The sequence below is a fragment of the Condylura cristata genome, unplaced genomic scaffold (genome assembly GCF_000260355.1).
Source record: "Condylura cristata isolate star-nosed mole 26May11 unplaced genomic scaffold, ConCri1.0 scaffold00020, whole genome shotgun sequence".
NCBI lineage: Eukaryota > Metazoa > Chordata > Mammalia > Eulipotyphla > Talpidae > Condylura > Condylura cristata.
Genome location: NW_004567121.1, coordinates 12,533,809 through 12,548,759, shown reverse-complemented (window position 1 = coordinate 12,548,759; position 14,951 = coordinate 12,533,809). Strand labels below are relative to the sequence as shown.

Sequence of the window (14,951 nt, the reverse complement as noted above, 5' to 3'; positions counted from 1 at the left end):
GTCTTTGAGGTCAAGGTCATAAGCTAAATGCCAGCAGAAGTTCTGGCTGCATCTCATTAACACTAAATTATGACTGAGTTCTCTAAGGTCTGTGTGACAATTCTATTAATGCAAATGGTATTCCTTCTGAAGTCTGTTTTTTAAATGAAAACAAAATGCAATTATATTAGTGAAATTCACTCATTAAGCTACACTAAAATCTGCTTGCAAGTGGGTCCTCATCTCCACTTCTGCTTTACATCTTTGATAACAGTGGTTGGACATTTTGCTAAAATAGGAACACACAATTTGATCAGAGGGGATACTAGAATACATAAGTTCTTACAGATATCGGAGGTTGGGAAGGTTCTGGAAAGCCTCAGGGTCAATGTACAGCAAGTTGTTGGCCTTTTCAATTCTACTGTAAAAAAGGAAGAGTGGGCAAGTGAGCTTAGCAGTAAGGAATACTGTAATATTTTTCACATTATGCAAAGACTATCAATAAATCATTCACTCAGTATTTCAACAAATATTGAGTTTGCATGTAGTGCTTTTCCTAGACTAAACTGTGCAGACTAAATATTAGCCCTGTCCCCTTTAACTCTCATCACCAAAGTCCTCTGGGACCGGGCTATGCAGGCAAATGAAGCACTGGCTGGGTGAGTTACTGTCACTCTAGGCGTGCATGGCTACGTCTTTGAGCAGTGGGTGTCTTCCAGGGGCTCAGGTGGCCAAGGGGAAAGGAGCAAAACTAATATGGGAAACAAGTCACTATTGTCTGGTCTTGAAAAACACCAAAGGAGGGCAAGAAGAAGAAAAGGGAGGAAGGAGGACACGGAACTAGGGAGCTGGCGACAGGGACAATAGTGGATGGCTCTGGTTTGACTATAAGATCCCAGCAGACAGTAGCTGAAAATGTGCCTGTAATTCCCTTCATGCTCTGGACTGAGGCTGCTTGTGGGAAGTGGTGACTTCTGCCCTGCGTTGAACTGCACTATGTCCTGATCAATACGCTGGAGGTGAGCATGTTCACATTTGGATTCCAACAGAGAGAGGCTGCCCTTTCCTCAATCTTGCTGGATCAATGTATATTTGCAGAGAGGCTCTGTGTTAATTACTTCCTCCCTGTTTCATTAGCTTTTATGTTGCTGTAACCTGTAGCTACCCAGATCCAAGTACCAGGCAATTAATCATTTCAGTCAGTGCTACATGGGGGTGAGCACCTCTCCAGGCAGGGAAGAGATGAAAGGGCCATCCCATTAGCTCCAGTGCCCACTGAACTGCATAGAAGGATGCCTGCTTGACCTGTGCAGAGATGTGATGCCCTCTGGGTCATTCCTCTGATATTCCCTGTGAGTTCTGAAGCCCCGGCCAGGTCTCTTCCCAACTAGGGTATGGAACGGCCAAGTAGTGAGAGAAGGAAGGAACATGAAAGCAGTGGGTAGAAAGAAGGAGGAATCAGTTGCAGAGATTTAGAGACAATGAGGAAGAGTTAAGGGTGGGAGGCAGAAAGTGGGAGGGGCAGCTGCCTGCATGGAGACACTAATTCCTAAACACAGCATGTATGGAGACATGTATGTACATGTGTATATATGTCCACATCTGTATTTCCTACTGATGCGAAGTTCTCATTCTACTGTGGATTTGGCTGGTTGACTTTAGATAAGCCTCAAGACTTCTCTGTGCCTTTCATTTCTCATTTGTAAAATTAGGAAAGTGCTTCATTAACTTTCCTAACTCTGGTTCATGGAATTTTATGAGATGTTAATCAGTACTTCACAGAAGAAACCTTTTCAGTGACATGTATTGAGAAACATGTAATACACCATCCTCGGAGATTTCAAGTGTGTATTTGCATTTTACAGGCTCTGAGAACTTTCCCCATTAGTGAGTACATTTATCTAACTTTTTTTGCTTAATATTTCCTAATTTTATTTGGCCACAAAATGTTTTTCCTTTTTTTTTAAACAATTTCCTGATTATTTAATGATACAAAACACATATTTTAGAAAATTCTGGACCAGACAGCTTCTAAAGTTCCTTCTAATTTTGACATTCTGTGAGTCTTTACATTGATATCATTGACAGGTATGAAACAGACATATGTGAGTATTGACAAGTATGAAAAACTAGAATGTCAATAAGAGACAGAAAATTTAGTTGAAGGAGTTGAAGCAAGGATCATTATGAAATACTTTATGCCAGTTGATGTGTTAGATCTAATTTACATTTATCTCATTTATTCATCACAGTGATCCTATGAGGCTTGCAATTTCATTATTCCAGTTTTACAGATAAGAAAATTAAGTCAGGATGAATTTATCTCTCGGCCAAGGTATCATGGACAGTCTATATCCTAGTTAGTATTCAAGCTAACACTGCCCATTTTCAACTCCAACACATGACACTTGTTTTGGGCTCTGACTTGGAATAACTTCGAGAGGATGGGATGGAGCTACTTGCTCCTGATTACAGAACACGGTTTTTAGGTCTACGGAGCAAAAATTACCAGGAAGGAGGGAACAAGATAAGACCAGGTTTGGGCTTATGATGTCTAGATCTCCAGGCAGAGAGACACATGATGGCAGCTTTGGAACTGATCTTGACATTGCTCAAAAATGGGAAAATTTTCCCTTCTGAGGCTATACAAATAAATTAACATAAAAAAATAAGAAAATATCAATTTAATGACATACCCACAGAGAATTTATATAGCTATCAATAGTAAAGTAAGTGGGACAATTGGGAGTTTATTTCCTGTGCTAAAGGGCCCAGGGCATCAAGGAGCAAGGACAGGCATCACATGAGATGGGATGATATCATGCACTACAACCTAGGTCATTGCCCAAAACCTTTGCTGTGTCTGAAGATAGATTCTCTGATAAAAGAATCTCTCTTTGGAGAGGTCCCTAAATCTAGGTAACGTTCATTCTCTAAGAAATTGTAACAATCTTAATTTACCCTAGCTTCACAAGCTTTTCACATAAATTAGAAAATGTCTTCTCTGGATAGTTTGGGAAATGACTGTTTGAAACTCTTGAGGTGAGTGATCCCTCAACATCTTAAACTGTCAGGCTTTGAGGACTGAGCAGAGACAGCCCTCCAGGAATATAAGTGAACCTTCAAGCTATTTCTTGCCCAAAAAGTTACAAGCAAACCTGGCAGGTTCTTGCTTACATTTCATGTAATTTTGGCAGGTCGGAGAACACATTGGCCTCTATCACTTCCAAGGCATCATTCTGTGAGATCTCTCTGCAAATAAAAAGACACATAATTCAAGTCAGTTCACTTATTCTCCATAAATGGATGTAGGGCTCAGCATGGAGCCCTGTACCTAGGATACTTTACCACTCACACAAACTATTTCTGCCAAAGAAGTCAGCTGTCATGAGACAAAAGTAATATATTAAATGCTAGGGCATATTCAACAATGGGAGAATCAAACCAAGGCAATGGCTCAGTTTGGAGGTTACTCAGCCTCAGTGGGAACAGGCCTGGAGAGGAATTTGATTAAAGATATTCAGGAGATATGTAAGAGGAGAATAACTAAGTTCCCTAGACCAAGGGCCAACAAACTTTTTCTTTTTTTTAAAGATTTATTTTTATTTAGACATACAAAGACTTGGGTATAGACCAGAGGTGAGGGTGAGAGGGTTCATCAGAAACATCTACTGAAATCCACTCCTGAGGGGAGCAGCAGGTAAGACAGGAGAGGTGTGCTGTGCCATGTGGGTCAACTCCCTGACTGGGGATTGAACTAAGGCCAAAGCCATGATAGCACTGAGGCTTAACTCCTGTGCCACCAGGGAGAGCCCCAACAAACTTTTCCAGTAGAGTCTGATAGTAACTATTTCTGAACATTGTTCATCATCTGGTCTCCTTAGCAATGGCTCAGCTGATACTGCAGTGCAAAAGTTGTTGTGGAGAACCAGTTAATGAATGAGTAGTATGACTGTAGTTTAATAAAGCTTTCTCTCTAAAAGTAGGTGTGGGTCCTTCCTGGTAGTGTAGGGATTAGGACGCAGTACTGCATGCTGGCCACAGACACTTCAGTGCTAGTTCTATCCCTGGCCCTGGAGGTGATCCACATGGTGTGGCAGACCTTTCCTGACCCACTCGCTGCTCCCCTCTGCAGTGTGTCTGGTGAAGCCTCTCACCACCTCTGCACCTCTGGCTTGTACCAGAGACAAAATACAGGCAACTGACCTGTCTAAAATCCGTTAAAAAAAAAAAAAAAGTAGGTGGCAATGTGGGTTTGCCACGTGGGCTGTAGCTCAATGGAATGGCCCACACTAAATTATGGAGTTACATTCATCTCTCTACTAATTTGGCCTTGAGAGAGAAACTCACTTGAGTCTCTTGTAAGTAAACATGGATTTAAAACCACCCCCCTCCATCTCATTAATCAAGTGGGGGCTGCTATTGAAAGGCCTTTGATATTGTTTTGGCCTGAAGCACCCAGAAAAGATCTTTGAGGTCCCCAGGACCTCCTCATCCCCTGGAATAAACTGGACGGTAAGGGAGAATGAAGTCCACTAGGTAGAAGCCCAGAACTTGTGAGGAGAGATGGTGGCTTAATAAATTAATGTTTATAAAGTGGCTCACAGATGAAATGTGCAAGAGTCTCATGTACTTGTAATGCGGCAGCTGAGAGTCTCAGGAAGTCTCAGAGGCAGTGTGCATTCCAATTGGCTGAGGCAGAAGCCCAGTCCCGTGGTTCAAGATTTAGCTGAAGAGCTTTGAAACAGCTCTTGATTAAAGGAAGGGCCTGCAGGGCAGGGAGGACAGCCTCCTGAGGGAGGAAGGTGTGACTGTTAGTAGTAGCCACCTCAGCGAGGGGGTGGCAACACTTGGGGCTTGTCCGCTAAGGTGACGGTAGGGTCATTTCTCATAAGCTCCCATGAGTGAGGAGATCTTATGAGAGAAAAGCCCCTCTTATTCAGGGTTAGGTCTGTCAAGGCCAAAGACAGGCTGCCAGGGTGTGCCTAATAGGCATGCTGATTATTTTGAAAGAAATTGAAAGACAGAAGAGCCAAGAATTGTTTTCTGTTTTTGGTCTAATTTTCTCCCTAAAATCAGGAAATCAGCATTCTCTATTGTAGTCCTGGAGGTGTGAGGCAGCCTTATCTCCCTGCAAGGTCTGTCTTCAATGCATAAGTAGATAATCTTGCAGACCTTTTAAACTGCAAAATTCCTGGAGCCTCTGCGCAGATCATCTATTCCATCATTCTATGCAAAAGTCTTCATCAGTGTGACAAACACAAGCTTGTCTTTTCTCTTACTAATTTCTCTGTCAGTTTAATTATTTTCCAATCATATGGACCTAGGTGGGCAGAGGGAGACACACTTGCTTTCCCATAGTGTCTTCATGACTCATTTTGTAAATCTGAGCCTTCACAAGTTCTATAGCTGGACATGCATAAGGTGGCTCTTGGCCTTCTCTCTCTTTCCACTGTCAGAGCTTGCTGACCACTGGTTATCTATTTTGTTCCTCTGTCTACAAGTGGAAGGAGTGGTGATGGAGGGGAGCAGTGGAGTGATGAGGGGAGGAGTGGTATATCTACAGAAGCACAGGTATTTGAATTTTTTAAGAAGTCTAGTGAGTCACACAGGGTGAACAAGGCACAGAGGTAAGAACTAGATGACAGTGGGTTGAAATGCTGAGGGTGGCATCATACCCTCCAAAAGACTTTCCAGACTCACAAATCATGAGCAGTAGGCTTAGTCACTATGTATGGCAATTTCTCAGTCTAATATTATCCAGGAGTAGACCTCTCTTCTTACCTGAATTCATATACTGAGAGTTCCCTTCCCCGAATAATTTTTTGTTGTTAGAGAACAAAAAGTCATTACAACAACCAAGTTAAACACTTCAAAAATAGTTGTTTCAGAAGGTAGCTCCTGTCTTACAGCCACAACTTCAAAGATATGAAAAGGGGTTGGGAGGTGAGCTTTTGGGTATGGGTTGGCCAGAGGTGCACAGTGGAAAGGTACCTCACTGAGAAATCTAGGGCTATATTTCCAATCCAACCCAGTTTTGTCTCTAGTGATTTTTATTGTCTTCATTACATTAGATGATATTAACCACTCTACGTGTCTCTCCAAATGCTTTCCACATGCTGGTGAAGTTGGTATATTGATTTACATGTTAATAAATGGATATCTCACTGGATCTCAAATTTCTCAAATTTCATAAAATTAGAAAATGTTCTATTCTTCAGGCTCAGTGAAATAACCCACAGAACAGAATTTAATGTGCTTTCAATCTTAAGTGTAGAACCTATTTTTTTTTTTTTTTTTGAGATCTCTTTAACATGTGTGCCAACTACTAGCTAGGATTCTTAGGAGTTAAAGATAGGGATCATTTTTATTCTTTTTAATTAAATAATTCCAAGCTCAGGACATATTTATTAATTATCAGATATTTTATCTGATGGTTGAAAGGATCCTAGAGATTCTTATTCATCATGCTCTTTATACAGAATGTCTATAGCTTTGGGTAGGAAGTGGTAAAGCACCTTCCCTCCTGTTTCCAAGGCTGCATGAATTCACAGGAGAATCCATATGCCTTCTATTAAACCAGATGTTAAAAATGTTTGCCAATGTGTAAATCCATTTTTTTTGAAAAGATGGTGATTTTGCATAGTGACTGTTATATAGACTTATTATTTTTAAATAGACTAAGAAATATTTCACCATTATAATTTCTAGTATGGAAATGTTGATAGCTATAACTCACAGAACACTCCTTGTGTCTTTAATAATTTTTAAGAGCATAAAGAGATTCAGACAACAGAAGTGTTGGGGACTGTTCTATGTACATAATGAATATTGTCCTTTTTGGGTGAGGGATCCGGACTTGGTGGAAAATTATTTCTAGAGATGAGACCCTCTTCTTCTAGGACAATGCTTTTCAGTAGTTCATCTGTCTATGAATCATCTGGACATATAAAACTGTAGCTTCTCAGTGGGAAGATCTTGAGGAGGCCTGAAATTTTGCATTTCTAAGAATTAGGTGATGGGGATGGTCCTGGTATTTAGCCCACAATTTGAACTGCAAGATTCTTGAGTAGGATGGCAGTAACTTTCTCCCTACCACACAGAGGTGGGTGTGAGTAGCATGATAAATCAGTCAGGAAGAGTGAAATGCTTGGTTTTAAAAACCCTACATCCCTTCTGGAACGTATTCTTTTATTCTCTATCATTGATGTTTTTTCATCCTCTAGATTCTAATTAAGACATTTTTCATTTCTTAAAATAATTTCCATATCATTTTGTAACAGCTCTCTTTAAGAGGCAAAAGGCTGGTGTTAGTTATAGGAGAAAATTCCCCTATTCTTCTGGGACTGATGGGAGCAAACAAATTAATACCAGGCACATCAGTAGAATAAAAGGTCAAATTTAATAACTACACATGGAGAATTTACATGGTTGTAACTTCTAAAGTAAAGGGGATAAATTGGAGATTTATATCCTGTGCTAAGAAATGACATGGGGCTTGAGGTATCAGTGATATAGAAAGGGAATTTCATATGTCAAGGAGGGATGACTTAACATGAGAAAACATTCCCTAAATGTTTGCTCTATCTTAAAATAGGTTTCTCTGTTAAAGGGCTATTGAAGGAACAGTCTCTAAATCTAGGTAATCTGCATTCTCTCAGGTTATTGTAACAATGTATTTGGAGACCCAGAGGGCCTTGATTGACCTTAGTTTTACTGAAGTAATATGTAGAATAATCCTACTCTGGGAATATTGGGGGAAAAAGTACCTGGAAACTTCTAGAGTCCATATTGTCTAATTCTCCAACCTGACTTTGAGTTACTGGATGGTATCTTATCTGTCTTTGCATCTCCTGTGCTAGTGGTAAGTTGACATAGTGTAGATACTCAATAAATGTTTAGGGGATAGGTCAATGGGTAGAGGAAGGAAGGGAAGTCTTAGTCCTCAAAATGGCAACTGCAAAATTGCAAGGAAGATGATGTTTGTCTCCAGTATTTTTTAACCCCCTTTCCTGAAAGTAGTGCACCCAGGTGCATTTATGACAGACAGCCAAGTCTAGTTTGTCTATGGGTCAGGCTTTGGTCTCAAGGACTTTTACATTTTATACCCAGCAAGCAAGGGGAGCACACACATGTTTTGCTCTGCTTCACTCATAGCTTCTGAGTGCTGTTAGTCCTACCTCTCTGGGTCACAGAATTTCCCAGACCCTCACTGGCTCCCAGGTAAAGTCCTTAAATAGAAAAGAAAATGAAGGGGATGAGTGGTGTAACTGTAAGAGTTCTTATAACATTTAGGTAACTTCAAAGGTCCTTTCTATTCATGATGTTTCAGATTTCTTTGAAGGAAGGGCAGATGTGTTTGCATGGGATACTGGGGCATCTTCTCTGAGGTAAGCTACAATCACATTCTCTTCTGGTCACTGGAGTGGTATTCATAAAAGAACATTTGATGTTGAGGGGATGGAGGATTTGAAGGGCATCTAGCAGTGAGAATTTTAAGATGTGAGCATTTAAAAGTCAATCAGATCTAACAAAAAATTGCACCTATCAGAGTGAAATTAATTTGTCCATCATTTCAACTGATAAGAATTTGCCAAATGTTAGGACTATCTCATTCAGATCAAAGTTGCTATAGCTTTATAGGGTAAGGAAAAACTGAAGAATTGTGACTTACAGTTAAAAGCTTCACTGGAATTTGAAACATTTTTGAACCGAAGAACTGAATGAAATCCGAAATCAAATGCAGAAATGTCATTTTTGCTTTCTTTCTGATATAGGAGACAGTTTCCTCTCAGGTCTTCACCAGCTTTTCCCTCCTCCCCTCTTCACTGACCATTTTCCTCCAATATACACCTCCCTAACTCAGCACATGAGGGGATTTGGTTGCATGAAAATATGCTTAATATTCACTGAATTCAAATTTGTTTTTAATAACTTCAGACTAAATTTAGATGATTATTTTCCTTTCTGGGCCTCATGGGGTCTAGTATCCACTCTCCCCCACCCCTTCTGTCCTGCTCTAGGTTTGCATTCTGGTGCTCTTCTTTGCTGGACAAAGAAATCCTGGCGGACAAACAGCATTGTCTTTTATCTTTGCATGCCTGCTCTCAGCCAAGTGTTTGCTGAAGAATGACTTATCTTTGAAAGATTAGAAAAGATTTTCCATCTTTGCTTCTGCACAATACAGCTGTATTGTTAAACTTGCAGTAAACAGTGTATTAGCAAATCAAATTGTGTATTAGCACAGGAAGGAATCTTGTTTAACTGAAACTTGGAGCAAATCTTTAAAAGAGAGAACTAATTCAAGAAATTTTGATTAAGCAGCTTGTTTCAGGTACAAGGCATCTAAAGATGAATAAATAAACAGGGTCCTGGGTTTTATCAATCATCTCTAATTTAGAATAGCTAGTATTTTAGGCTTTCTTTAATTAGAAAATTGAATTAATTAAATGAATATTTATAAGCTATATCTGAGTCATTAGAGAAAATAAAATGAATCATTGGTATGTCATTTGAACATAAGTACATAGATAAAAGTAAACTATTCTGTGTTTGTATAATACATGACTGTAATCAGTATTACACACTTATATAGTATGTGTACACGTAGTGATTTTCTGTAGTTCTACCATATGTCCACTCTTCTAGTTCTTCTGGAAACATACTATAATAGTTTACATAAGTACAGCAGGTGATAGGTTAAAATTCTCAGGAAATGGATCCTAGAAAGGTTCATAAAACTTTGAAAATATATACATAGCCTTTAAGGTCATATCCTGAAACTCTACATCCAACCTCCATATTACTAGCTGTATAATTGTAGACAATTTTTACTTTAAGGTTTTTTTTTGTTTGTTTGTTTTTGTTTTTTTTTTTTTGGTCTGTAAAATGGGAACAATAACTACATTACAGGGTTTTAAAGACATTAAGATTTTGCTTGTGAAAGCATATGTAAACTCACACTTATACCTGCCATATACTGGCCTAATTAACCACTGTGCTAAATAAATCAGTCAAGAACTGCAGGAAAGCTTCTCTTAGGCTCCTCTACACATCACTTAAATTCCCAAAACAGGCTCTAGCATTTTCTTGAACTCTATTCTCAGTCTCATTTGCAGTGAGAACATTGGCCAGCAAAGGAGATTACACATGTAATGCACACTGGATGTACCCACCACCGAATGTATCACCTATAGATCAGGCTCTTCCCTTAGGAGAGGGTCAGAAGAGGGTGAAGCATGATGGTGAGCTGTCAGGATATTGCCAAAAGTTCTTTGTTACCTGCACAGATAGCAGCAGGTAGAGGCTTCCTTTCCTGACATCTCCCAAGTCTGCTTCCTTCTTTGGGGCAAAGTAACTCAACTCATTCCAGACAGCTGCACTCAACTTACTTTCAGCTATATCAACAAGCTATTGTTTATTTTGTTCTGTATTAATTTTAAATGTGACATCATAATCTACATTGACATATTTCTTCCTCCTGTCTTTAACAGATAGGAATGGGAGTAAAAACAGTTATAATAGTTGACTTACATACTTGGTATATGACAGGTGATTTCCCTGTGATTCTCATTTATTAAAATGCCCAAGACTACTACAACCCGATGAGGAAAGGACCTACCATCCTTAGGGGGATAAAGAAACGCAGAAAAGGAAAAAGCACACCGAAGTTAACTCCCCCAATATCATAGAGGAAGTAAGTGAAGTCTTGACTGGAATATGAACCCACCGGAGAACACTGTTATAGCTTTGATTTTCAATTGGCTAGAAATATGTTGGGGAGCAACAGACCTACAAAGCAGCTAAATACTCTTCCCCCTTTTCATGATGCAATATGAAAAATCAATATGCGAATTCACCTTCCACAGATAAATTGAAGTCCCAAGAAGCAATTCGTATGACAAGCACTGTGTTAGCATATTCTTTATGCGAATATAAAACATATAAAGATGTCCTTTTAAGATTCTCCAGTTTCGTTAGATAGAAGCAATATGTATGAGAAGTGGGGAATGCAGTCCAGAGAAGAGCAGGATATTTGTGAAAAGGAAGGCAGGCTCCTGACACAGAACAGAGTAAATGGGTGGTGCAGGTTCAATCTATTTTCTCTCCTCAGATACTGTATTTTCCCTATTACTACTTCTTCCAATGTTAGAATTTCTCGAGCTCTGTTGTATTGTCTCTCAAGCTTTAACTGTTGACAACTCATGTGTCTGAAGGACAATCTTATGTCTCAGAGTCCTGTTTGCAGCTGTCAAAGCCACATTCTATTACATGGTCTGTGATTGCTTCATGCACATGCAGTCTAGAGCACAACTGTAATTCTCTAATCTCCCCTCCCCCAGCATAAACCCAGCCAGCAGCTCCATCTGTCACTCCTGTTAGTTTATTGAACCTGAGTTTTAAATCCTGAGTTCATCTCTAACTCCTTTCAACAGTGAATGCAGATTGTGAATCCTTTCAATTCCTTTTATTTCAGTACTTCTTGAAAATGTCCCTTCACTTCCCACCAACATCATTACAATTATGGATCTCTGTAATTTCCACTACACCAGCAGTTTCTAACAATTGTGTGGTGACTCAGGAGTGGTTTGATGTGGGTCATGAGTCATCTTTTCTTCAAACAATTAAATTAAGTGTCCAAATGATTTACTTAAAAAAATGGAGTATCTTCAAGGTTTTGTATATAATATGCAAGAAAATTGAGTTAGTGGAGAGAAGAGTGGAACAGAAAAGGAGGACCCAAGAATTCATCTCTGTCCAGACACGGAAAAGCAGCTAGCTGATGCCTGGGAGTCATGAATAGGACTGTTTGGGAAAGCAAATAAAATTAAAAGATGATGAAGGAGCAGGAGAGAAAGGGAAAGCTATTATGTGGAGGTAGAATGAGATTTGAGCTGGAAGTTAGAAAAAGGTAGACAATTATTCCTTTATTATCTCTGTATGCTTGTCAGAAACTGTTTAAATAGGAGTTCATTGAGCTCTAAGTGATGGGAGATGAGGAGCTGGAAGGTAATAAGGGAGCAGATGCTGCATGTAGAGGAGGGAGAAAAAGATGCTAACAGGGTCACTTGGCTTCAGCTCGGCCCTCAGCTTTAGCGAAGCCAAAAGAAAGAGAGATGGAAAAGATGGAGGGGTCTCTGACATATCAGAACAGTAGACTGTGTATAGGTTCCAGATACTTGTAAATTTAAGATGTGTAACCCAAGGTGGCAGGAATAATGGTACTAACTAACTGTACCAGCCACTTGCTGTGTAGCAGGCATGGTGCTGAATGTTCCAGTAGGTAATCTCACTAATGAGCTAGCCTTACGCCCTGCGGCCTTGTATTTGTCTTATTTCACATACACACGAGTGGCAGCATCATTCTGGAAGCCAGGCAGGCCTGGGTAGAATTCTAGGCTTGTGCCTGCTTGGTCGTGTGACCTTAGATATACCGAATACCCCATGAGTATTATTTATTTCAGTGGATTTAATTATACCTCTTAGTGGTTTTATGAGACTTATGGAGATGATTTATCATGGAAGTGGATTTCCAGCTGCCCACCAACAGCCATTTCTCTCCCCCCACTTCTTTCTCAGTACACAGGCTCTATTTCCTGCCCAAGCTTAGGTGTTAGGTGTAGTGTGGTGTGAAGGCAGCTTTTCATGCGACAGGAGCAGAGGTGATGTTGCATTCTAGACCTGGCTCACAAGCCAGGTCTTTCTCCTTCATGCTCTACTTTCCAACTTCCTGGGAGTAAAGATTAAACATGGTGAAGCTGCAGTTGGCTGGGGTCCTGCATGAAGCATCAAGGACTAGCACATTAGGCTAGTAAGAAACTTGTCCTGAAAGTCTCTGGCATTTTGCAATTGTTTATCTACTCACCTCTAACACCTAAGGTAAAAGTGGCATCGTGCATGGTGTCTAGTGTTTGCTCAGTGATACTCCTCCTGCTAGGGCAGAATGAAATCTGTAGCTACCATCTAGTTAAAAAGATGAATATATCCATATCTATCCATATAAACAGGTATAGATATCCATGGGCATGGATGGGTATCTGTATCTATAGCTATATATATGGATAGATAAACACATGTATATATAGGAAGTGTGGAGTAAACTGTTAATGATTTAAGTAGGACCAAATTGGAAGGAAACAACCAAGCAACTTAATACAGCTTTCCAGATTAAGTCTACACTGATTTCACTTAGTGAGGAATCTGTTCCTTAGTGACTCAGTAGTTTCTACCTGTGATTGTCTGCCCACCTCTTGAGGTGAGTGTGTCAGGTATGTATTCCTTATTGAATTATGGGCCCTTGCTATTTACCTTCCTTTTCCCACTTAGTCCATGGGATAAGAAACACCCCAGCATGCTAAAAACAAAAGCTGTTCAACAATTGGGGCTACTACCAGTTAGCAGACTCTGGGAGGATGCTCAGCTAAGAAATTTGAGCCTCCAGCTCTTTCCACTCCAGCGATGCAGAGGTGAGGCCCCTTGAGTAGGAAAGAGGAAATCCTTCATCACTTTGGCAGATCACCAGAACTCACTGTGATCCATTTTCCTCAGCGAGATGTTACTAAAGCTGTCTGTCCCTCAGTACATTTTATACTCGGTCCTCTGTAGTTGGCCGGGCTGTTGAAGATCATATGAATAATGCATATCATGCACAGAGTAAAAGGTACACAGTGTAATGCAAAGGTCATGCTGCTGACTATTATTTTTATTACTTGACTGGAGTCAGGAGACCTAGGTTCCAGTCCTGACTCTGCCACTAATTAGCCACTGTCCTTGAGTCAGATCAGTTACCTTCTCTGGGCCTTTGTTCCTCCTCTATAAAACAACACTGTTGAATCAGATGATCTCCTGGGTCCCTTGTAGCCCCAGAATGCTGTGATTTTAATTTTTTCTGTGACTCTGTTATTAAAAGCCAGCCAGCCATATCACTGGCAGTCCTCCGTGACAGCAGCTTCCCTTCCCAACAGGCTGGGGCACAAAGGGGGCCCCGCGGCCCGGGCCCTGATCCCCTGGGAGCAGCTCTGTGGGCTGACTCCCGAGAAGCAGTGTAGGGCAACCTGCCAGTGCCATTCTTCCTGACCGAGTGAAAAAGCATCCTTAGGCTGAGTCGCCCGAAGCCAGTGTTTGTTTTATTGTCAATAGAAAGATTTCCCAGTAAACTGGTGTTAATTTAGTGATCTCCCAGTATATTGGTGTTAATTTTCTGCCTTTTTACCCAAAAAAATGCCAAATGTCTGTCAGCATATGTGGCGGCTTGTACAGCCTCTGCTGCCCACATCTGTCATCCCACAGCACCCCAGTAGCTTGTTTAATAATTCGGGGCTCCATTGTGCCGTTCTGGCGGCCCTCACTGCACATGTACTATAACCTGCCCTTCTCCAGCTGGCTTTCTTTCTCCTCCCAGCCTCTGTTTCTCTCTGTAATTCATAATTACTCTTTATGCCCCTCCACTTTCCACCTCATTAACTCTCATTCTTGGCACCAAAGTGCCTCCTTTATGGGTTGCAGTGAAGGAACAACAAGGAATTCACATTGGCCGCTTCTGAATTTGGGTCGCTCCGATTGTCTTGTTTTTCTCTTTGAAATGCCTGAGTGTAGCATATGGAGAAGCAGAGTCCTGCATGCAACGCTGTCGTCCCTTCTGCCCTTTGCTGAATTTTGGGAATTTCTTTTAGTTCAGAAATTCTGGGACCTATTTGCACTGACTTCCTATTTGATTTTATATCCATTGCTGAGCACTCCATTTCCCATCCTACCCCAAATGGTGTCAAACACTTTACTGCAGGGTCTCCTTAGCCTTACAGTGGTCCTGAGAGTGTCCAGTTTGACAGCAAAAGATCTGTATGGTCAGGGAAAAGGGAAGGAAGTCCTAAAATGTTTCCTCTTTTATGAGACTCTGAATATGCCTGGAGAAAAATCCCATCAGTTCTAGAGGGTGATAGGTGAATTTCCTTCCAATGTGAGTTTTTGGCTTC

The 14,951-nt window shown here is 40.6% G+C and overlaps 1 protein-coding gene across 2 annotated transcripts in view; it reads right to left on the bottom strand.

Moving 5' to 3' along the window:
* FSHR (follicle stimulating hormone receptor) overlaps nt 1–14,951 on the bottom strand; it is a 150,107-nt gene that overhangs the window by 45,055 nt on the left and 90,101 nt on the right. For both annotated transcript variants that reach the window (XM_004686208.2, XM_012727387.1), the window contains exons 3-4: nt 3,157–3,231; nt 326–400 (exon numbers count right to left, since the gene is read on the bottom strand). In XM_004686208.2, the coding sequence (XP_004686265.2) occupies nt 326–400; nt 3,157–3,231 (150 nt within the window). The remainder of the gene's footprint in view (nt 1–325; nt 401–3,156; nt 3,232–14,951) is intronic.